A 24,881-nucleotide genomic window follows, 5' to 3' on the forward strand; every position below is an offset into this window, starting at 1 on the left:
AAGGCAGGCCCCCTAGCAATAGATTTTGGTTTTGCAAATCATGTTTCATCTAGATGGAAACTCCAATTAGATTTATTTTGTAATAAACATTTCTTTTCCTATTTAATGTAATCTGACCTTTTAAAAGTACTTTTCACTTTTATGCTAGTAAGACAAAATAATTTGCTTTCTAACTCCTTTTTTACAAAGTTTGGGTTGTTTTGGTGGTTTTGGTGGTTTTTTTTAATAAGAACACACATATTTAAATTTATTTAATGTTTTGTGGAGCATGATTTGTAAAAGAGGCAGGGAGGAAGAAATTTTTGACAGAGAGGACCCTGCATAAGCAGGACATCACTGCTTTTTGACTCAGCCCTTCTCTGAAGATCCATAGAAATCACAGCATTTTTTTGCCAAGAACCAAGTGAATTTCCTGATTGGAACATGCGATCAGCTTGGGGAAATTGTGCTTTTGTGCAATCTGTTTCCTGCGCAAGTACAACTATGCCTTTGGCTAAACTAGCACCACAAGTCATAATCAATTAAAATTCTTGTTTTTCCTTTTGGAACTGAGCTTTTCATGTGAAAGTCTTAATGGTGGGTATATGTGTAAGTGTGAATGTTTTCATATGTCATTCATATTAATGAAGGCCTGCAGGTGTATTTGTAACACATTTTCTGAAGTAACTTGCAGAAAATATTTTTTCTTTTCCTTCTCTTTCTGGAAAGCCCTCCCCTAGCATCTGCATATAAAATCAAATTTTGTAGCAAATCTGACATTCCATACTCCCAATCAAACCATGAACTTGTTCCTAGTTTAATCTCTTCTCTGGAAAAATGCTCTAGGAAAAGACTCAAACAATTTATTCTCCGTTATGGAAGAAATACACTACTAAATGAGGCATGGAAATACTCCTTCAGATTGACCTAATCAAAACAAATTTGTTTCATCTTCCATCACTTACCTAATAGATGTTGACAAAGTCACTGAATTATTTGGCTCCAAGTCTAGCTGAAATTTCTCTTAATGGTGAGTACAAGATAAATGTTACAGATGTGGCTCAGCCTTGAGCAGCAAAATGAGAATTCCCTATTTATAGGTGATATAGCAGTCACTCGTTACCCAGGGTTCTGAAGTTTTCTGAAATAAAAGCACAGAAATCTGATAGGAAGGCATGCAATATTTGCCAGAGTGAGTAATCCCAGGGAACTCACCAAGCCTACAGAAGTTAACTGAGAGATTTTTTTTCCTCTTTTCTCTGGGATTTGTGTCAGTGTTCACATTTTCCCACAAGCAGTGTGACTCAACGCCTTGGAGCCTTCCTGGACTTTTAGGGAATCTTAGACCAGGAATTTGGAGGGAAGAACCCAAAGGTGCTCACCTAGTGAGGTTCTTCTGCAGAGTGTTCATAAAAAAAGACTCACTGTGTTTAAAACCCAGAGATTAACAAGGAATTAAATTCCAGTCAGAAGCAGAACAGCAAAATGAACCTCCCTCAGGAAAGCTGAGATTTAATGGTGATTTAACACTATTTATAGTCTGCAACCATGACCACAGTGAGCTAGGCACTCTGCAAACACAGCTCTCCTAAAGCCATTGCAGAAAGACTCTTACTTCAGACTGCTCAGGCTGGAACAACGCCTGCATGTGCTCTTTTCTTCCTTCAGAGTTGACTTTGTTAGGACACATGATGGACTCTTGCTTCACCACTTGATTCCAGTTGTGTGTTAATGGGATTCACGGTTTCCTGGTCTCACAGTACACTGAGTCAGTGGTGCTACATTTACTGGAGCCTTTTACACCATAAGGAAGAACAATTCTGCATTAGACCGAAGGTCGAATGACCCCAAAGTATCATGTCTTCAGCAGTGGCTCAAAATAGTTGTGTGGAGGAACAAAGGAAGAAAGAGCTCATGTGACAATATGTACCCAGAATACTCTCTAGATCTTGAGCAATCTTTGGGTTAGGAGGTCTCTTGCCAGAGGTAATGTCTTGTATTTAATATTTTGACCATATTTTACCACATAAGTAGGATTTTACAAAGTCAGACATGAGCATTTAGAGGTAACTTGTGGGGAAACAGCACCATGAAGGACTCTTAACATATACAGTGGCCACTAATTTAACATATACAGAGCTAGTACAGAAGAGACAGACATGTTGATATGTAAAATCCTCTCCTTCTTCTGGATACACCTTCTTCCTTGCACTATTTTGCATCACAAATGTCTTGTAGAGGTAAAAGCAATATCAGCATCCTCTTTACACTACAACAGTTGAAATGCAGGAAATTCCATTTAAACATAAAGAAAAACAGATTACTTTGAGTGTAGCAAAAAATGGGAACAGGTTGTCTGGAGACAGTGCGGTTTCTTCATAAAGGAAATATCCAAATCCCAAATAGACGTGTCCCTGAGCAACTTGCTGTAGCTGACCCTGTTTTGAGAGGTGGAGTTGGCCTAGGTTTGGACTAGGTGATTTCCACATGTGCCTTCCAATATCAACTAGTTTGCAAAAAACCAAACAAAACCACAAACAAACAGACAAACAAAAAACAAACAAAAAAACCATACCAAAAATTCAGGACCTTCTCCCAGCTCTTCTTGAACTTTCTGACCACCATGAGAACAGGGAGGGTAGAGCCCTCTGACCCATGCTCACAGACTTACACTTTTTGATTACATATCCATAATGAATTTCTGCATCATCAGGGCAATATGTAATGGAGTGCTCACACCAGAGTATGTTCAAATGAAGCATACTCTTGTATATTTGCAATTGCACACTTGTACTTTGAAAATCAAATTTACAGATCACAGAATCACAGTATATTCTGATTTGAAAAGGACCCATTAGGATCATTAAGTCCAACTCTTAAGTGAATGGCCAACAGATGACACCTTCTTTCAAAGCCTTTCTATCCTTCCAGTCATGACATCTTTGTGTCATCCAAATTAACTTCATGCATGAACATTGTAACTATGCTTATTTACTTCTTTTCATCATACTCTGAACATAAAGCAAAGCTCATCTTGACTTCTGAGAACTTAAGGGCTGCAGTAGTGGAACCTTCTGATAAAATAAAAATTCAAAAGCTTAAATTCAAAACTGTGGTGCCTTCTTGCATATCAGTTTTAATGCAATAGTGTGATTTTTGCATTATTCCACATGTTTAAAGGATGGTACATTATGGGGTAAAACATTTATCATGATAGATCTTACAGTTTCTTGTGCCTGTAATATTTTCAAGCCCACCATCATCAGGTAAGTCAGACGGGTTTGAAACAGTCATGCAACATGTTTCCACGTCTGCACTAATAAATCTGACATGTGTCTGCATAGTAATTGTGATACCTGCAGGGGTTTTGTGTCAATCTAGGGTTCCTATGAGGTGCTGATTCTGTTTGGAAGCGTGGAGCTCAGAGCAGGTCAGTCACAGGGGCTCCACATTTATATACATATATGTACATATGTATGTATGCACTGCCTTTCTTAAGAGTTTGACAAAACTTTGTAGGCTTGTGATTAACATGCAAAAACCCCAAACACAATTATTCCCTTTAGACATGGTCAGTGACTGTATGATTTATATTGAATCAAAGAAGGTAAATTATTAAAAAATACTTGAAACTCCTAATATACGTTCTGGATTTTTGTTCTATGCAGTGAACACTGAGTCAGAAACCTGTTTTCTCTGTTGCCTATTACCTTTTACAGTTTTCTACACCTGAGTAGAGTTCTGTAATTTACAATCATACTGAAACAGTGGTGGGTTTCTACCTACTTTAGGCAGGTGCACAGGGTTTCTACAGATAGGAAATACCGGAGATGTGAGCATTCAACCTCTGCAGCAAGAAATACAACCCGAGTCCTTAATATGTTACTTGTGTGGCAACCAGGAGCGTCTGAACTATCCCAGTAACCTCCGATCAGCTTTTGCTCGTGAAGCAGATGCTTCAGTCTGTGACCTCTAGAGGGGGGTAGATACCTGTGTACTGCTACCAGCCGCGGCAAGCACAGCTCTGCTGGATCTTCCCTGCCAGTTTTTTTCTGCCAAATTCTCTGTAAATGTCACTGAATCACCTGGAAAACATCTTCCTTGCCGGAGTTGGAGGCGCTGGCCTGTGGGAAGCCTTTAACCATCCTCGTTCTGGTACCAGCTTGGGACTCTGACATCATTTGCTTAAAGAGCAACCGCAGGCTGTGAAACTGGGCAGAGCTGAACAGGGGGGCAATGACTTGTCCACATAACCTGCTCACCTGTAGTTGCTCCTGTGCTGTCTTCAGAGCCCTCCTTCACTGTGACACTATGAAGGCCTGAATACTTCACATTCTCCTTGTCATGCCCTGAAGGACAAGGAAAAAAAATTAGGTTAAGACATCACATTTACTGCGTGCTTACTTGTCTCATGGGCATTCTGGGAGGAAAGTGTTGAGTTAAAAATTGGAATTATTGTGAGCAGAGGGCGCATTGCTCTTGTGGGAATGTCTGTCCTGTAGTTCTGCAGAAATCCTGCGTGTCAGTAATGTAAAATACTCGGTTTATGCAGAATATAAACAAAAATAATGAATATAAATAATTCCTCGTCTTCCTCATTCCAGCCTGTTATTCAATAGACAAGGGAACAGCATGACAGCTAGCATGGATGTTGTATACAAATTATCTCCAGATGGAAAAGGAAGGTTGCCCCTTGGAGTTTCCAGAGGTTTAAAAGCCTTGGACAACTCACGTGTGTACTTTAACAGCACAGACCACGTATAAGGTGTCTGGAGATGCTGCACACCTCTGCTGTGCCGTTGGCTTATGCACATGTAGTAAGCCACATTTGCAATGTGCTGAATGTAGTGTGCACAGGCTGGTCATGTATGTACCAGCTGCTCCACCTTGGAAGTGCAGGTCCAAGGAGTCCCTGATGCACAGCACAAGCATCCACATTTTGGACCTGGATTCTCCCAGAAGAAGAGGTCCTCCTTTAGCAGGCAGTGGAACTAGCAGATTTCTGGGGGTCTGTTTTGACCGTGGGAAATATTTCCAACTTGTATTTTCTTGAGATCCAAGCTGAACCACAGGTAACTGGTAGTACCAGCCAATATCCAAAACTAGAGTGATTTTCAGAAGCTGAAGATACTGAAAAGAAATTCACCTTTTTTTTTCTGTTCTGGATAAAAACTAGAAATATTGATAGAAAAATATTTTTTAAAAAATCAAAATTGGATTTTTCCTCTTCAGGCACAGAAAGTGGATTATGTATAATTTAGTGGGCATTTGGAGACTCCTGCAAAATAAATTTTTCAAATAAATAGATATTATATAATGTAAAACATCTTAGGACAATGGAAAGTGTTATACTGCATGTGGAAGTCCAACATCAAGTTCTTTTTCTGTTGATACACCTCTACGTTAAGAAAAATCTTATATGGGAAAATAGAAAATTTAGTCTCAGTCTCTAAGCCTTGTGAGCTTACAAATACAGTATTACAAAATATATGTAATATTATCAAGTTCTGCAGTTCTATTTTGTAGAACTGAATTGCAGCAAAGGTACCGTCAATTTTAAATTTTAAAAAATCAATACTTGTGTAAAAAAGATAAAAGTCCTCTCCTTTTTTCTTTTTTTAAAAGAATTTCCAATGTTCATTGTATGTTGGACCATTTTAATATCCAGGTGGACAGACTGCTGGGCCATCTTGTCTTTTTGACAAGAAAGGTTGGACAAAATGATCCTTGAGTTCTTCCAACCTCCTATGATTCTATGAACATCCATTTCCTTTCCATGTTCAGAGCCAGGTCCACTTGCTGGCAATGAGGGCTTTCTGCCCATGTAAGTGTGAAGCTAACATACAGTATATGTCAGTAGGAGTTAATATTTCAAAATTCCTTCTTTGGGATATCTCTCTGCATTTATTGACCCTCTTCACACTACATTTTTTTTCCTGCTGGATCTTTTGGCATCAATGAGGGAGTTGTAGAGCTTTACACTGATTTCATTAAAACATGAGCAGCTTCGAAGAGCTCTTCATTATTTTTCTAGTGAGATCTTCATATTTAGTAGTTCTCTCACCTATGCAGTACCTTTGGCTGGTTTTGGACATAGTAACATTTCAAAGCTATGATTTTTATCCGCAACACAAAGACTTCCCTCTTTAATCTCTGTATGTGACAATTCAGCTGATTACTCTTTTAGAAGTCATGAATTACCTTGCAGAAATGGGGACAGACCTTTGGTTACATGGACTCCCTTGATCCCAATCTGCTAGGCTGAAAATCTTACTTACAGAGAATGAGATGGCTGTTGAGTTGCAAAAACTCACAGTATCCCTTTGACATTTTCTTTTGTGATTTTGAAAGACCAAGAAGACACATTGTGATCAACAACAGCAAGATTTCCTAGTCTTGTTAAAATTCTTCCTGGAAAACAAAATAATTACAGCATTTCTAATACTCTCATATTTACTTCAGAATTGCTGTGTTTTGATAATATACATTCTTTTTTCTGATATGAAAAGTGACTTCAGGTAAACAGATATCAAATAAAGATAAACGTGGTCCAATTTAGTATAATTATTGTTTATTCCATAGAAGCTATAACTGAAGTAAAGGTTTTAAAACATTTTATTTTATATAGTTAGTTGAATTGAGTCATGATGAACCAGCCGAGGAAAACCACACACCCTTTTTCACTCACGTGCAAAGGGCTTTTCATCCCTTGAATGAGCTGCAGTCAACTTCTTGGCTTCAGATAATAGATTCTCTTCAGTTACTAGTTGCTTGTTGGAGCAATTTAATTTTTTTCCAGAGATGAAAGTCTAGAAGATGTTGGGAATGTAAGTCAGCCCTTTTATGGCTGTAAGACAAAGCTAGTGGCCTGCGTGATTCATCTAGGTAACTTTTCTCATTTGAGGACCAAAACCAAATTAAATCTCTGCTTTGGTTCTGAAGTAGTTTAAGTAGTTTATGGAATACTGGGATGACATGAGTTGTCTTGCCATTCAGCTAGAAGATAATTTCACATTACTTGATTTCAACCCCTAGACCCTTCTGCAATAGAAGTTACATCACTCAACGAGACTGGCTTTGACTTCTGTACATGCTCTCGAGCTCTATGTTTATCCTGGTAATTACAGAAACATTTCAGGTACCAGGCACAGACTTCACAACTTACTGAGTTACACAGTCTACCTCTGTATGGCCTCACCTAGGGCTTGGGAGGAAAGGCGGTCTGTCAGGCTCACACACCAGCCTCATGGCACAGAGATGAGTGATGGAGAGTTGACAGCATGATGGTGACAGGGCTAAATTTAAAGAGAAAGAACATTTTCTTCATTCTGGGAGATTTCCTGTGATTTGGGGATCCTGTGGCCAGCTGAGATGGGAGAGGAAGAGTAAGACCCTAATGTTTTGAACACATGAGGAATGTGGTCAGCTAAAGACAACTGCAAATTTCCATTATGTTTAAAATCAAAGGTAAATTGACTATGGAGAACAGCTCTTCTGCAGAAACATGTCAATCTATGTATCATGATATGGTCAATGATAATCAAAAGACTGAATTCTGGGGGAAGTAATCATATTTTTGGTATGAACAATCAGTAGCTGGACAATAAATATTTTTATTAGAACAGAATAAAATTTGTAATTTCTGTTTCAAACTTTTGGGAAAAGTTCTTTTCCCTTAAAAACAGTATTCTTGCTTAGAATCAGAATAAAAAGGTCAAAATTCCTCATGACACAAAATACTTCAAAAAGCTACCCACAGCAAACGTCAGTGTTTTTGCATTGACTTCAGTGCTTACAGTTTAGGCTACTTGCTAATTTGCTAAAGTCAAAATACTACAGCTGAATTGAAGTGTTTTTACCATAGAGAAGTGATGTACTTCAAGCTGATGAAATGAAATATTCTGATATTTTTCCACCGAGCAATTTAGGTAAAATGTTAGAAACCTAGTGAATCTTCATACGACAAAGAACCAGCAGCAGACTGCGGAAGGATGCGAGGAGGGACACCACATTGCACAGCCAGAGAAATAAATGGAGTGGAAGATTGACAAAAGCTTTTTACTTGCCAATCTTAAAGGACTTTGTGTGGGAAGGAAAGACACTTTTAAAATAAGCATTGCTAGGATTCCCTTTCTGTGTTGTTGTCTTTATGCTGCCATGAAGTATTTTAGGTTGTTACAAAGAAGGAAATGCAGGAAGGGTGAAAACAGACTGTTCTCCTTCCATGTGCAGGTCCCAGCAGCTTCCTTGTCCCATGCATGAGCCTCTAGCATCTACATGATCGTTTACTGTCTATGCCAGTTGGCCTGCCCTAGAGAAGGCAACATAATACCTACACGCAGAACATGTACATAAAAACTGACATGCCTTTCCACAAGTTTCAGATCTCTGAGCTTTTTACTGACTTCTAGTAAAGACAGTAGCATACTGCCAGTGGCTAGTCAGTGGTACACAAGCTACTGGCTCCAGTATGCACTGGGCCATTAATTCTCCACTCACTGTGGAAAGAACTCTTTCTGTCCAGTAGTTTTACTGAAAATCTAAAATATGTACTGTTTAGTTTGGAATCACTGTCAGACTGGATTGATCTCCTTCATCCCACCTGCAATGGGATGGAGTATCAGAGGGTTGCCAATGAACTTCATTCCCTGAAGGATTTAGTGCTGCTGCTGTAGGTTTAAGTCATCAGACTTAGCAAGGATTGATATTTTTCTCAACACATGGTGTTAAAGGCCTTAAAATCACCTGTCAGCTCAGTTTGTCTTTCTATCTTTCTGAACAGAATCGAATGGCTAAGTGCAGGAAAAACTCTGCCAACTTTTTCCTCCCTGAAGCCGTATATTCCCATTAAATATCACTATTCCTCATGGTATTTAGGGCTCAAGCAGTATTTCTCATTCTCCATTACCTTTTAATTTGAGCCCCTCGAACAATGTTTATTCTTCAAGACTGCACTGTGATACAGTATTACTGTAAAAGATAGAAGTGTAGATTATTATTTAAACTAAGGGCCTCACTGCCACTAAACATCAAAGTATGTTAAGATGGATACAAACACAATGCAGATGCCCTCAAAATGCATTTTGTACTGTCAGAGCAAAGGGACTGTAGGGCCAATGAGTCTCACAGATTTATAGTAATTTGATTTTTTCCCTTAAATACCCAAGTACTGACATCATATGAACATAAAAGTAACAGCTTTCAAAAAAGGTTCATTTTTAGCTTTTGTGTTTGCAGGATATCATTTCTCAAAAAGATCTTAGATGCAGGTTGTCTATTACAATATGATTATACTTAGCTCATTATTAAGGGCAACATTGCAGCATGTTTTTTTTTCATATTATATCTGAAAAAAAACCCATGTTGAAAATACTTGAAAATATTTATTTAAGAAAGATTACAGTGAGATTTCTGATGTAAATATAATATTTTTGAACTGTATAACTCCTCTAAAATTCTGATGCTGAATGCTAATTATAGCGCTTCTTTTTTTGATAGGCTAAAGTATATATCAGATTATGTCCCAGGAAATAAGCTGGAGAGGAAGAGCAGTTCAAACCTCAGGACACAGAAACCATGCTGCTTGCTTGATGTTTTCTGCTTTCTAGGAGAAAAGGGATGATACGTAATTTTGAAAGGCCAAAAATATGTTAGGAAAAAAGCGGAAGTCCTGGCACTGTCCTTTCCACTGGTTGAAGGGGCATAGCTTAATGCCAATACACTCTGGAAGTAAACTCCTGTGAGCTTTGGCCAGACTTCAGCCTTTAGTATGTTGCTATTCCCCATTTGATTCTCAAAATACCGATACAAACTCATCCTTTGCCAGCTCAAGTTTATTTATGTCTGTTTAATAACAAGGGTATCTTTAAACATCTCTGTAGGATTGAACAAAGGAGGTAGATTTTCAACAAAAGTTTACAGACCTGTATTATGGCAGAATACAGAAGCTGTAACCTGAGCCTGTGTGCCAGCTGTCATTCCATGGGATAGTTATATATGAGACTGAATGGAAGAAGGGGGGGGGAAGAAAAATGGAGCAAGAGAGTTTTCTGAACTGAAGACGAAAACTCTGTTTAGTGCAGTCCTTCCTCTGGGATGCTGTAGAGTCTGGATGCTGTGCTGCCTGATTCTCTTCTCTGCTATTCCCATTTGAATGATGCAACTTTCTGGCCAGATGAGCCTAACTTGGGCACCCAGCTGGGCTGGGAGTGGGCAGTCCATGCTGAAGTGCTGCTGGATGCAGAGGAGCCAGTGTTAGGTCTTACCTTCCCTGTTGTTTCTTGCCATACGGACTGTTCCCCTGACATTGTCTGAATCTGGTTGTGGAGATTTATGGTTTCTTTTTATAGCAATATTTTCAAGCTACTATCTTCCAACTTGTAGCTATAAACCTTTATACTCTCAGTCTAGCAAAGACTTGTTTCTGTAAATCCACTTGTTTAGGATTTCCCTCGTGCGCACACTAAACACATTGTTAACCTTGACAAGCAGTTAAACACTTAACCAGCACTGCAAAATTTCAGCTCATTTTTGAGTGTTGTAAGCTTTCATTTCTCCTGTCAGTTCTGTAAGCCTGGAATAGTAAGGCAATAAAGGAAGGAATAAAATAACTGGAGCCAGTAACTTAACTGGGTTAAATCTGGGTAGCTCCACAAAGTCAATGGGACTACAGAGATATACACACACCGCAAATCTGGCTTTATGTAAAAAAATCTCAATACTCACTGGCTTTCATAGGTCTAACTGTATTTTATTTCTCATTTACTGTTTTGCTGAGTGTATGTTTGTGTTTTGTTGTGAAAATACTAAGTTTATTTAAAAGACTATTGAGAGCTTATTCATCAGTATTGATTTGGATGTGTTTGAGATGGCACAGATGCCTTGAATAAATGTGAATACCTCAAACTAATACTCATGGCAGTGAGTGTTACATATTCACAATGGACTAAAAATCCAGGCTCTGATGCTGTATTGTGTTTTATAGTTAGTGTAGCTCAAATTATTGGATTAAAGATGCAGAAGAATAATCTGAAAATGCACTGAGCCAGGCCCCCCTTCACTGGTTGAGGTACCCAAAACGTAACACATATTTCATATTCTAGTCATAGGCAAATTATGTAGCCAGATCCTGAGGATCTGGAAGAGGAAAAGGGAAAATGTTACTGTGGTGGTTACTGCACAAGTGAAACACCAAATAGAGCATATGAGGATTAAAAATGAGCAGGAAGAACACAAATTTAAACACTCTGTGTACAAAGATTAATTACATAAAATAAAAGCTGGAAAGAATAAAAGAACCAAACGAGGCACTGCAGGAAATTTCTAAAAATGTTGCTGTTGACACTAAAGAAAGACAGAGAATATTTTGCCTGCAGCTGCAACACAGCTGTCACATCCAAACAAACTAAAACCCTCTGAGGACCAAAAACCACAATAAACTGTAACATTATTTAAGTAAAGCAGTATCTTTTATCTGCATCCCAAGCCAAACACTTATTTAGAGTGCAAAAAGGCAGCCAGGGAGCACCCAGTGGCACAAAATATCTTTCTATGTCCAGGGAAGCTTAAGATTTGATTTTGTGGGTGTTAAAATGCATCTTCTCACTGTACAGCTGCCACTGTAAGAATGAGACTTCTGCCCTGGTTTTCCACCTCTATTTCAAGACTCCTGATGGCAGATTCTGAGACTGCTGATTTGGGTGACCTAAGCAATCAGAAGGTGCAGACATATACTTTTAAACGAAGCGCTGCAATATTGCCTAGCAGCCTGGCTTGTTTGCTGCATGGTGTTTCAGACAGTACTGTACAAAAAGAGCAGCTGGGTCTCTGTGTGCTGCTAGAGGTTTGCTCCTAGGAATGCCCCAGCCTCCCAGTCTCATTTCAGCTGCGCTTGGTTACGGAGAAAGTTTTTGCATTCGTTATAAGGTGCTTATGCTGATTTACAAAGCCATTGAAAAGCAGAGCCTAAGTTACCTTTCTGAGTTAGTGACTCTTTACTCCGCTGGTCACAGGCTGAGGTCAACTGATACAGGTCTCTGTGCATCTTCAATACTGAAATGCGTCACTTTGGGTGGTCGCTCTTTCAGCCATTGTGCACGTGGCCCCTCCAGTTCCTGACAGTACTGGCACTGGTACCTTCCCTGTGGTCAGAGCCCACATGCACAACACAGTTGGGCTCATCAGCCATTAGCTGGATGCTAATCATTGTGATTTCTGAAGAATCACTGCTAACACTGTTTTTTAAATCATTTCTCTTTAGTGCTTTGAGATGTGTCTGCAAGACATGCACTAGAAAGAATATTTGCTTTCTCCCCCCTCTGTCATTCCATTTTTATTTTCTGTTTGCAAATGTAATTCCACCCTGTGGTACAGCAGGACAGCATGCATTATGCAACTATGTGAGCACAGCTGAACTTTTCCCTAATCTAAAGAAAACATTTATTATGGACCAGAGCACAGAATAGCTTTACAAAGCACTTCTTTAATGGAATACATAAAACGAGCCAGCTGCTGCTGTAAAGAAACAAAATATTTATCAAATTAAATATGGATCATACAATCTTATGCTGAATGTTTAATCTTAAATGCTTACTAAATCAATGCAACAGATCAGAATTCACAGAAGTCAGCCTTCTAAAGACATTATTATTAATCATTAGTTTAAGTTCTGTAAATGTGTTTGATGTTGGACATCATACATATGGTTATGTGAGCTGGAATTTCAACTGTATTGTTAATCAAAAGATGTTTTTGCTGACTGAGAAAGAAAACACATTAGAATTAAAAAAAGAAAAAGTATTGGAATGTGGCTGCTTCAGAAACAGCAAAAGAAGGTATTTTTCACTGATGTAACAAATTCCATAATATGTAAACTATTACACAAAGGTTACTCATTGTTAAAGGTATACCACAAAACATCATGGCAGTAGAGTGATGTCATGGGACAATATATCTAACTTTGAAATGCTCTCCATAAATTCCTCAGTCACCATAACTTCCATTTAGCTGCAGCAGGTTGGTAGGAATGTCTTGTTTTAAAATTAGTCATCCACTATTCTTCTTTCCTGTCAGTAGGCTTAAGCACTGCAACATGAGGGAGAAAATCTTGAAAATGTTTTTTACATTCATTCAATGTCCAAGACCAGAGGCAGGAAGGGATATTCCCAAATCTGATTTTGGGAATATCATAATTTTGAGAATTTCAATGACACGTCTCAGTTAGCTGCAATTCCCCAAAGGAAACTGCTCTAACTCTAACGGAACTTACCACTAGGTATTTAAAGTGGTTAGTATTTGACCTGCAAAAGTCTGTGATATTATCATAAACAAGATGCCCAGAGTTATTGATCCAAATATTTTAATTTAAGGAGGATGCCAGCATACAGTCAGTCACAGAGAAGTTAGCAGATGATTGAGTTGAGTTTAAAATTGTATGTGTGGAGCTGACTGCACACTCCTAAAGAAAACAGATTAGGTACAACCTTACTCTGAGATCAGCTTGAAAAGGAGGGGAGAGATGGGGAGGGTCAGCAGTCATTTATTCACTATTAGTTATTGTGTGTTCTTTCAGCCCCTTGGCTTTCCCTTTTTCACTGAGCCTGTGTGTTCAGGATTTGTCTGATGCCTCAGCAGGCTCCTTCTCTGACAAGCCTGCTAGGGAATTTGCTAGCTGTTTTTGGACATTAGGCAAACTCAGACTCTGCTCTGCTTCTGCATCTGCAGGGATTCAAACTGCTCTCCAGTGCGCACTGCCCACGGCAGCCTCAAGGGGAGTACATAACTGAATCACCAGGCAAGTCCACTCGAAGTCAAAAAGAATCAGAAAGTATATCTGTGAGTATTCATAAAGATTAACTTCTTGCAAGGCAGCAGATTGTGTGCCTAGCAGTGGAGCACTGCCACGAAGTTGTGCTGGGAGAGGAGTGTGATGACAAGTAGGACTGAAGTGGTGCAAAAGCAAATTGGATGTATTTTTGTTAAATGCTGCCCATAAGTAAAAATTACTCTTTCCTTTTTTAACAGTATTAATACCTGGCTGAAAACTTTATGAGAAATTGCTGCTGGTTTTTGTATGGGAACTTCAGCAGCTACATTTTGGAAGCTGTTAGTCAATACCTTTCAGGTAGTTATAGAGAGCAATAAGATTATCAGTTCTCTCAGCTGCTCCTCATAAGACTTGTGCTCCAGAACCTTCACCAGCTTCACTGCCCTTCTCTGGACATGCTCCAGCACCTCAATGTCTTTCTTGTGTAGTGAGGGGCCCAAAACTGAACATAGGGTTCGAGGTGTGGCCTCACCAGCGACAAGTACAGTGGGAGGATTGCTTCCCTAGCCCTGCTGACCACACTGTTTCTAATACAAACCAGGAAAATCATTAATGGCATTTAAGAAACTGCAACAGAAATTACCATAGGTTCTCCTGGAGTCTTAATGCAATCTCTAATAATAAAGTATGTTCAGCACTTCACGTTACTGTCAGAAAATGACTGCAAATAAGCTTAAAACATAAACTGTGAAGAGGGAAAAATAAGGGCAAAAAAAGACCCAAATCAGAGGTTAAGAGAAGAGAAGAAAACCAAGACAGCTATGGAGACAGACATTGAGGAAGAAAAGAAGATGAATTGTCTACTGTGAGATTTAAAGTCCAATATTATGTTAAATAATGAGTATCAAAAGTGAATATATATATAAAATATATAAAGTTATAAGTGTGGAATTTGTTTTATATGAAAATAAAACAGCTTCTTGCTGTGCAAACCTGGAACAACCCTCTCTGCAACATACATTTGCAGGAGCAAAATAAGCAACTAAGTATCAAATCAGAAGAAAGCTGAAAAAAAAGAAGAAGCTGAAGAAAGCTGATTTTTAATTACATGTGGAAATGGAGACATTTGGATCTGGGCTTTGGCCCACATACAGTCAAACATAATAACCAATTTTATTGCTATGGACTGGAAGTAACTCTTTCTCTCTTGTGGTAACTTGTACAGACAAAACCTCTGTGTCACTTACTGTGTGGCACGCCCAAGTCACCATGGCTTCACCCATCTGAATACTCTTGAAGTCAGTTGAGTTACTTTACTCAATATTTTAAAGGCTGCTGTAGTCAACAGCATGTAAATAAAAGGAAAATTCAGCCTGGGAGTTGTAAGAATCTACAGTTTTAGAATTGACTTTCTGTCTTCATATCTTTTTACCTGCAGCATCAGGAACAAATCTTTCAGTTCTGGAAATGGCCATGAGACACCTTTCCCTTAACACCTTCAGTTGAGAGCTACAAGTGCTTTTTAGCCTGATTTCACAAAGTGCGAGACTATCTTACTTTCTGCCTGACATCTGCAAAAAAAAAGACTCAACCAAATTTGATAGATGGTCAAAAGTCTCAAAACCAATTATGATCACAGGAGGTTTGTGAAATATAAAGGCTTGAGGAAAAGCCTAACTTATTGGCTCACTAACAGAAAACACGTTCTTGACACATTCTTGTGAGTACACAGCAGTAGTGTGCTAACAAGTCAGCGTATGTGATGGCCAGTCCGCTAGTGTGTGCCTTTTGGTGACTTGGCATGTCACAGAGGAAGAAAATAAAACCTTATGAAAATAACCAAAGGGACCTTTTAAAAGTCCTCCATTTTGGCTGCCAATTTTATTGTAATAATTCAGTAGAATTCAACTAATAGAGGATATTTATCAGAACTTACTGAATATTATGGCTACTTAAAAATGGAATTGATATCTTACAGTGTGGGACAAAGAATTACACGTTGAAATCAAAAATATAGCCTTGTAAACTGTCCAAAGAACAAAATGCCTTTTGACTCTGTGAAGGTCTGTTAATGGTGTTGGTCAACAGAACAGCTTCCCTCAGATAAATTTTTGTCCTCTACTGCAGTTTCTCAACAACTGCTTAAGGACTTTACTTTTGTCTTACTATTCACACCATTTTCCTAGCACCACCCACTTCCGTTTTGGGGTCAGACTATCAAGGGCCTTTAGGCACTTAATTCCCACTGAAGTAAAGGGTGGTTAGATGCCTAAACACTAGATGTATCTGGGTCAGTGTCATTGCCTCCGCCTGAAAGCAGCCCCTTTCAAGGTCATTGATGCTACTGACTGCCCTCTGGGCTCCAGAGGTAAAACCTTCACCCTGGAGCCTGAGGATCTTGCACAGTGTGTTGGACGGGGAGGGGAAGAGGTTACACACTCCAGATACAGCAGCTGAATCTGAGCCCAGGATCACACCTTGTCTTGGGCATGCTTTGCTCCTTGGCTGAAACCTGCTCTTGCCCCTCTATCATCCCATGAAACCTGAGAGTGCAAGAAGGCGAGTGGCATTGCAGTGACAGTAGGTGCAGAGCTTGTACTCCAACCAGCTCTTAACAGAGTGACTGTTGCAGTTTCACGAGCCAAATAATCCCAGTGGGAAGCAAAAGTCCCATTCCCTCTGTCTTCCCCAGAAACTGAGCTCCAAGGAGCCCAAGGGAAGGAAAGCCCAGGCAGCCGGGCAGCCCTGTTCATGACCACACCAGTTTGGCTCTGCACAAGCTAGTCCCAAACCGACTTAGAGAGCAAGGAAGTCTTCTCCCTTGCTGCTTTGCTTTCAATCAATTTGCAAAATATCTCCTCCAGGATTATCACACAGAGCAAGTGAAAAACCCAATCCAGAATCCTCCCCTGTTGTGAGGGATCCCTCTTTCAAGGAGTAAAGTCTCTTGTTTAAGTGTAGAATAGAAAATGCAGGGTTTCAGAGAAAGTGTAAGCTTTTGATACCATGCTTTGTACAAATCACATTTAAGAATTATTATTTCTTTTTAATCAATGAGCTCTGAAAAAAAACCAAACCAAAATAATAGCGATAGCAGAGAGAGTCATGATTTGGATGGGATGGGAGTTAGAGCACCAGAGAATAAGAATCTTCCAAATTGGCTACAGAAGAAAGAAGTTTAGTTTAAGTTTGTTCATTTAATAGGTTAAAGTTGATGTATATAGGTACTTAGAATAAGGAATAGTCATGAAAAAAAAAAAAAACTAAAAAAAAAAGAAAAAAGAAATAAAGGAGCTGCAGAAGGTGCAGGTTGATAGGATGCATTAGGAAATGGGCAATGCAAATTACGTTACTCTACGGGGAAAGAGAAACAAATACAACACACAGAAACATAGAGAAACCAATTTTTCCTATAGGGAATATTCCATGCCTTCCACAGTATGGTCCCAAGTAGAAAATGCATCATAATGAATATCAATTGCAAAGTAAAAGACAAGGAAGGGCTTACAGTAAAGTTCAAAGTCTAAAGGTGTTTTGTGGTTGAGAGGGAAAGAAATGTTCATTCTTGGCAAAAAAATGAAGTCTAGAATTCTTCATTTTTATATATAAGGTGGACTCTCGCCTGCTTAAAAATCCATTTGTTCCTTCTTAAAGCCGGGACTACACCAATCAGAGCCAGACGGCCGCTGTACTGGAAATATTTTTTTCTTCTTTCTCTCCTCCTCTCTCGAAGTGTAGGGGCGATCAATCGTTTTAGGAAAATTCTCCATTTCTGCGTCTCACATACATCGATTTGGTCAAGGTGCTTTGCAATCCTCCACTGAGTTCAATAAATGAACCCATTCAAATAGGGACGGGGGGGGGGAGGAAAAAGGCCACTATTTTCTCAGGTGGTCGGAGGTGTTTTTACAACGAGGGGTGGTGAGGAGGAGTGCCGGGCAAGGGCGCGGCGGGAGCCCCGACGGGACGGGACATCCTCAAAGGGACCTGGCCGCCTCTCAGGCACGAACCTCGCGGTTCCTCAGCGAGACCCCGGTTCTCCGCGATGCCCGCAGCCCGGCCCCACTGCAGAGTTCCCTGCACGGCCGACCCTGTGTGATGGAGTGGTGGCGGCCGAGCATCCAGAGGGCTACGGCCACCGCGCCCCCACTTCGCCCGGCTTCAGCGGCTCTCGGGACACGGGATTCCCAGGATCCTCACTCTCCTACCCCGTTTCACATGAGCTGCAAGCAAGCACGGGCGTCGGGGAGTGAGCTGGAAAGCGCGTTGTACGCTATGTGCAAACAAGCAGAGATTTTTTTAATTATTTTTTCTTTATACCCTTGGAAACTTGAAAATTCATTTAAACGGGCAGAGAAGCCAAAGTGTTTCTACGGATTTATCTGGAGGGACGAGGTGGTCGGGCAGCCGTATGCTTCCACCGAGGTCCAACATGGACTCAGCCCGTGAGCCCACAGAGACGAGCTGCTATAGCTCCCCACCACATCGGCGGGTGGAGCACATGAGCATCCTGGATACTTTTGGCATCCCTGGAGAAACGCCTGCCCCGTCTTGTCCCCGTGGATGCCGTCAGGGAAGAGGTGACTATCGGTGGGATGCCGGGGACACCACGTCCTAGCGGCCTGTGCAGCGGGGTGACCGGCAAACCCACCCCGCGGTCAAAGGATGCCGTCCCCAGGGGAACCGCAGGTCCAGGGTCCAGGGGAGGGAGAGTGCCCCCCCGGCCCCACGCAGAAGTGTGGCGGGACAGGATGAAGTCTGAACCGGCAAACCACGAAAGGAGGTCGGGTAGCCAGAGCTGAAAAGTATCCACGTCAGTCCCAAGCAAAACAAGAGATGAAACATTTCAGGTTATTACGTTCTCCCTTTGAAGCGAACCATTTCCCGCAGATAAGACTGTGTAGGTATATTTAGACAGCTCGGCTCGTCCAAGGGGAATGTGTCTTGCGCTATTTGAGAAAAACTCTAAGAGTAAGTGCAAATATTTGATGCTGAAGAGCTCTTAAGGCTAGAAGAGTACCATTTACTTATTTCTACACATCAGTGTGGGCTTAGGATGTTAAATAGATTAAAAGGCTAAGAGAGGTCACTGAAGTAGACTCTCTTTCTCTCATCCTGACTTTTTTTCCTTGCAAAGTTTTTGTACTTTGCTTAGAATGTCCTTGGCAAACTCCTCTTAAGAGCCACCTCAGATACTGTATAAGTTTGTGGCGCTCTGAACTCCGGCCCCCTCCCCTCTGCTAGTCGACCCCCCCGAAACTACGCTCCAGCGCAGGCATCCAGCAAATATTTGCCTGCGGGGTCAAGATATTAATAAGCACTTCTCGGCCGCCTTTTATACCCGGGGTGCTCGGGAGCGCGGGGCAGTGGCGGCGCTGCCAACCGGGCCGGGGCAGGTGAGCGTGGCCGTACCTGGCGGGCGGGGGGGCCGGGCCGGCGCCAACTGCGCCCCTCCCTGCCGGCCGTGGGCTGCCCCGGTGGTGACACGGGCAGTGGAGGCCGGACGGGACATAGGGGCGGCCGCGGGAGTAGCCGCTCCGCCGAGGACGGACACGTCGTTTCAATTTAATCTCATTTAAAAAGACGTAACTAATAAATTTGTATGGACGGGGCTGCCGGAGACGTAAAGCAGAGTCGATAGTGGTTCAATCCCATTGAACCCTATTGAAAACCATGACAACAAGGAACAAGCTCCGATTTATCCCGGAGAGTTAAAGCACATTGTGGGAAGGCGTCAATCACCTATTATTCCAGATCTGAACAAATGCAAAATCTTGACTGGAACAAATGCTTCCAACAGGTCCGGGACATAGGGCTACATTTCCCTTTTGTTCACGGCCTAGCAGTTGGCATGTATTTGTGCTCCCCTCGCTCCGACCACCCAGGATGGCTGTGAGGCTGTGCTCGGAGCGGGGAGATAACTACTGTCACCAGGCACGCTTGATAGGTGGCTGCAGTAATCGCGGCCTGGGAATCGTTTATATGGAGCCTGTCGAGTCCCGAAGAAATATGCGGGAAGTTGGCCAAATGGAGCCTTGTGCCCCGTTGATCTCGCCCACAAATCTCGCCGAAATAAATCTCACCTCTCCCTTGTCGCTATCGCTCTAATGACATTTTCGCCGAGAAGTGTAACTGCTCCCAGAAGCGACACCCGGAGCAGGGCGGGGAGGGGAGGTAGCGGCCGGGGGCAGGCGGGCAGCGGGTCTGGGGGGCGAGAGAGGGACTGGATAAATATAATCTATACACAATAGCTTATAGACGCTTGTTTGGACAGGCAGATTCGAACCGACAAAGCGGCCGGATAGAAAAGTATCTCTGCGTGTATCTGGATTCCTGTTTCAAGGCGCTCAGTGCAGGGTTCGCGCCATCTCCCCGTCGGGGGTGAGCTGTGTGCGCCTCGACCCGCGTTTAAAGGAGGGCTGATCTGTTGGGTGCCTACTGCCCTCCAGACTTTGCTCCATCCAGCTGGACTCGCGTCCCACTGGTTTTCTAGCTGGGCGCTGGGTACCTCCCGCGAAGCCGGCGGGAAGCTCAGGGGAAGGCCTCTGCGGCGTGCGAGTGGGGAGCGTGTCCCACCTCCTCCCCCTCCGGCCCCACGGCTTGACCCACGCTGCGGGATCTGCGTGAAGATCGCCCCTCTTGGTCACTTCTGCCCCTGCCCTGCGGCTGGGGACCGAGCACTGACATTGCGGGTTTGAATTTGAACGCCACACCGGGCTGCATGTTTCTGTATCGTATTTTATTGTAAGTCCTCGCAAAGACTGACCGCAGCTTCGCGGGGGGATGGGGACATCCGTTGAAAGGCTGAGAGGTGGCGAAGGCTGGGAGGAGGCTCTTGTCCCCGGGAGCTGCCGTCGGTCGTCCCCGGACCGTGCCGAGCCAGTGTCAGCACCCTCCTCCTGCGGGGCGCCGGTATCCAGGATCGTTTGCTGCCACTTTTGGCAGATGAAACGGCGATCGGCAGGGACGGGAGACGCGCAGATAAATGGGCACGCCGTGTTTGATCTTTTCTCCCTCATCCCAGCTGGAATCGTTTGAGTAACTCACATATCTAGCCCGATGGGATATTCCCTGGGTTAGTACAACACGAAATGATGTTAAAATAAAAGATCTCCCCTACTCCACGTCCCTACTCTTGCTTATGGACAGACTGTGCCAAGCTCCCGTCATCACCCTTCCTGAGAGAAAGGTGCACCTTCCATCTACCATGCCCAGGAGAGGGAAAAAAAAAAAAAAAAAAAAAAAAAAAAAAACACCGACAAAAAAACAAACCAAAGAAACCAACCCAGAGGTCCCATTCCTCAATGCACACATCCGCCAGCCCTCCTCGCCGAAAGCGCAGCCGAGGTGTGAAAAATGCCCCGTTGAGGGTAGGAAACATGCCAATAACATGAGAGAGAACTAGAGGTAGCACTGCAAACAGCCCAGGGAAATAAAACAAATAACGACTTAAATTCCTTCCAGGTTTAAAGAAAGAGGGGAGAGGGGGGGAAATAAAGAGAGAGAAGCGGGAAGGGGGCTCTCGGCAGGCTCTGCGGATGTCCTGAGAGGATTCACTTTGTCTGCGGATAGAAGGGACGCTGGTGGCTTTGGTGGCGGATGGAGGGGGGTGGTTGTTGGTCATCCACATGCCACCCAAGATGTTATTCACTGCTAACAATTACCATTATCTGTCCCCACTTTTGGCTAATCAGACAGAATATGTAATGATGAAGCCTGTTTCCTGCTGTCTTTGGGAGGTAACGGGTTATTCTCTCATGGGGGTGGCAGAAGAGGGGGGTTACACCTACTCCCATTAGGGCTTTAGCACTTGACTAATTCAGGTACTTAGCATCCTATAGACAGGGACGGTTTGAAAGCAGGCAGTGTTTGCAGTGGGGAGGACTGTTTATATAAACAGGACACCTCTGTAAACGACACTAATATTTGGGGTTAGGTGGCGATGGAAAGGAAGGTCCTTTAGAGCCGGGAGATTCCGCAGTAACCAGGCGCGGACCTTTCCTAGCAGCTTTTAAGAAAGGGGGTTCGGTTTGGGGTGATATTTCTTGGGGGGTGTGCACAACCTACCATGGCCACATCCGGCAGGATCAGTTTTACAGTGAGGAGCATTTTGGATTTACCAGAGCAAGATGCTAATAGCATAAAGCAAGACTCTGAGCATCACCACTCAGCGGAGAACTACACCGGCTCGCCGTACCGAGGGTGGATAGAAACAGACAGAAATCATTATCCTTGTGAGTATGAAACGGACAGGAATTTGCCATCTCCGCATGGTTATTTGTTAATTGTTTTCCCGTTTCCTTTGGGGAAGATGCGAAGAAGTGAATTGCCAATGTAAGTAGCCTACAGGATCAGGGAGATCGAGGCTGGGAATATTATAGAACATTACTGACTTGCAACAATAAAACAGCAGAAACGTCCCGGCCACGAGCTTAAGAGAGAAAAGATATTTTTTCTGTGAGTCTGTGTATGCCCCCAGCTCTGACAGAAAGCAAAACTTCAGACTGTATTCACCAGTCTCTCTGTGTTTATCGTTTAAGTCCACTTCCTGGATTATTTTTTTCCCCCGTTTCACTGTTGCAAGAAATCCTGCCTTTTTTGTGCTGGAGGGGTTTCAGGTCAGCCCACGCTCCGCAGAGGAAAGCTGAGTGCACACTCCGTGCGTGGACTCCCAGCACGGCGGCGGAGTGCCCCGGGCGCCACCGCCTAGATCCACGCGCTTTCCACCGTAGAGGGCAGGCTGCGGTTCGCAAACCCAGATGTGTAGCATATTGATCGCACCTCGCACACGTAAATTGTGCCGCAGATATACGGCGTTTATCGTCTACCTCTGTGTGCATCATCAAAAGGAAATCATCCTTTGAATGGGTGCGGGAACCCCATCGGGAAAAGTTAAATATTAAGGTAATCGCCCGGAGGGAGAAAAGTAGTTATAAAAGGACCGGGCAGCCCCATATTCTGCTTCAGCACGGAGGCAACACGACGGCTAGCAGTCCGCAAGCCCTTAGGCTGTGCGCTGCGGAGCGCTTATGCCCCTGCGGGGATTACTGGTAGGGACACAACGCTGTCTGTCCCGTGGGCTAGGTTTAATGTATTTGGAGGGGTTGGCTCACATCTCTTGTTGACTACTGGGATTAATCCGGCCCGGTAAACAGCCAGAGCTCTCCCTGCTAGAGGCGTTTCGGCTCTCAGCGGCCCATCGCTACCTCAATGCCTGCCCCTCTCCCCGGGCCCGACTGCCCCCTCTCTCTAACCCTCTCGCTGTCCCCAGCTTCCGACGAGAGCGGTCCGGAGATGAGCTTGCCTGACTCCACCCAAAGGTCGCTTCCCGTCCGCGGCTCGGAGGCCGAGGAGAAGAAGAAGAAGCGGCGGGTGCTCTTCTCCAAGGCGCAGACGCTGGAGCTGGAGCGGCGGTTCCGGCAGCAACGGTACCTCTCGGCTCCGGAGCGGGAGCAACTGGCTCGGCTGCTCAGCCTCACCCCCACGCAGGTGAAGATCTGGTTCCAGAACCACCGCTACAAGATGAAGCGGGCGCGCAGCGAAGGTCCCGGCAGTCCCCCGCCGCGCCCGCCCGCCCTGCTGCGCCGGGTGGTGGTACCGGTGCTGGTGCGGGACGGGGAGCCCTGCCGCGGCTGCCCCGCCAGCCCACCGCCCCCCACCCCACGGCCCAAGCTGGGCTGCGCCCTGGCGGGATGCAGCGCCCAGGCCGCCCTCGCCCTGCAGGGTTACGGAGCCTGCCCGCCCGCTGCCGCCCTCGGCGTCTTCCCCGCGTACCAGCACTTAGCGCACCCCGCCGTCGTCTCCTGGGGATGGTGACAGCGGCGCTTCGCCCTCTGGGACCGGACTCATCCCACGGGCGCGGGGCGGCCCGCTCCAGACCCAGGCTCTAGCGCGGGGAAGCGCCGAGGCGCGCCGGGGCACCGCGGGGGCCGCGCTCGGGCGGGCCGGGCGGCGGAGCGCGGCTCCGGGGCAGTGGCCCGCGGGCCGGAGCGAAGCTGGCCCGGGCCATGCTCCCCTTCTCCGGTCTCGCCCGAGGGCGCGGATGCCGCGTGAGGCGCGAATTTTGTAAAACCTCCGCTCCTCCTGCTCCTTTTCGAGAGATTCCTAGTTACAAAATAATGATCATCCTAGCGACATAGTCTGTTTTAAAATAGCTGACTCTTCCAGCGACTAATAAAACTGGTTTTGGCAATTAATTTTTTCTCTACAGAGAAGAGTAGTTTTGACGACTGGGACTGTTTCGTAGGATTGCCTCCTGTGCTATGAAAGCTTAAATATTGTCTTGATTGCGCCAGCCGAATTTAACTTTCAAGTTCGTTTATTTTATCTACATGCGACGGTAAAGGGCGAATAAAGTTTGCTGTAAGCATCCCACTGTAAACTTGGTGATAATTCCTACGGGAAGCGTGAGCCCAGCGTCTCCCCGATTTAGCGGCTCTAAAAAAAGACATTGCCGCTTAAAACGCAAAGGCAGCATCCAGAATTAAGCCAATCTTTACGTTAGCCTGTAACCGTTCCAAATATCGACTGTAGCCAAGAGAATTATTCTTTGAAACTCTTTGATGAACTATCGATTTTATTACTTCGGGGTGAAAATAATAAGATAATTGTCCTGGCAACCACCAAGGGGAAAAACCCTAAAAAAAGTCCCACAAAGCCAAACCCAGGTCTCTCGGACGGGACCCTCTCAGAGGGAATATTTGGGGCGAAGACCCCGCGGGGTCTGATGCAGACAACCTGCCTGCAGAGGAAAGGCTGTCGAGGAAAAGAGACCCGCAGAAGATATTTGGGTGGATTTTTTTATATTTATTTTTTATTTTATTTCCTGGAAGGAGGTGACTTCGGGCGAGATGTGCCCCTGGGATGCGCCGTGCTGTCTACACATGCCGGAGAGCCCGCGGGGAGCAAGACTGCGAGACGCCGCCGTCGCGCAGGGACAGGCGGCCAAAAGCACGTATGGGAACCCGTATGTCCGCGTGTGCTTTTGGCCGCCTCCCCCGTCGCGACGGTGGCAGTAATAGGACCCCTTTAGCGTCCCAGCCTAACCTTCCCCAGGGGGCCGCGCCCCCTCCAGGTGGGGCGCCTCTAGCCTCAGTGCGGGGGGATCAGACCCAGCTGCAGTGCAGGGCGGGCCGGG

General features: G+C 44.0%; 1 protein-coding gene across 1 annotated transcript; it reads left to right on the forward strand.

Annotated features, from left to right (window-relative positions):
* The first annotated feature begins 21,524 nt into the window (after positions 1-21,524).
* NKX2-8 (NK2 homeobox 8) lies at positions 21,525-23,560 on the forward strand. Its single transcript, XM_051806563.1, has 2 exons — positions 21,525-21,978; positions 23,016-23,560. Exons 1-2 carry the CDS (start codon positions 21,813-21,815, stop codon positions 23,558-23,560), a joined length of 711 nt encoding a protein of 236 aa, XP_051662523.1. The 5' UTR covers positions 21,525-21,812.
* Positions 23,561-24,881: the final 1,321 nt, after the last annotated feature.

This window comes from Manacus candei, unplaced genomic scaffold (assembly GCF_025592945.1).
Source record: "Manacus candei isolate 608988 ecotype Guabito, Panama unplaced genomic scaffold, ASM2559294v1 h1tg000067l, whole genome shotgun sequence".
Taxonomy (NCBI): domain Eukaryota; kingdom Metazoa; phylum Chordata; class Aves; order Passeriformes; family Pipridae; genus Manacus; species Manacus candei.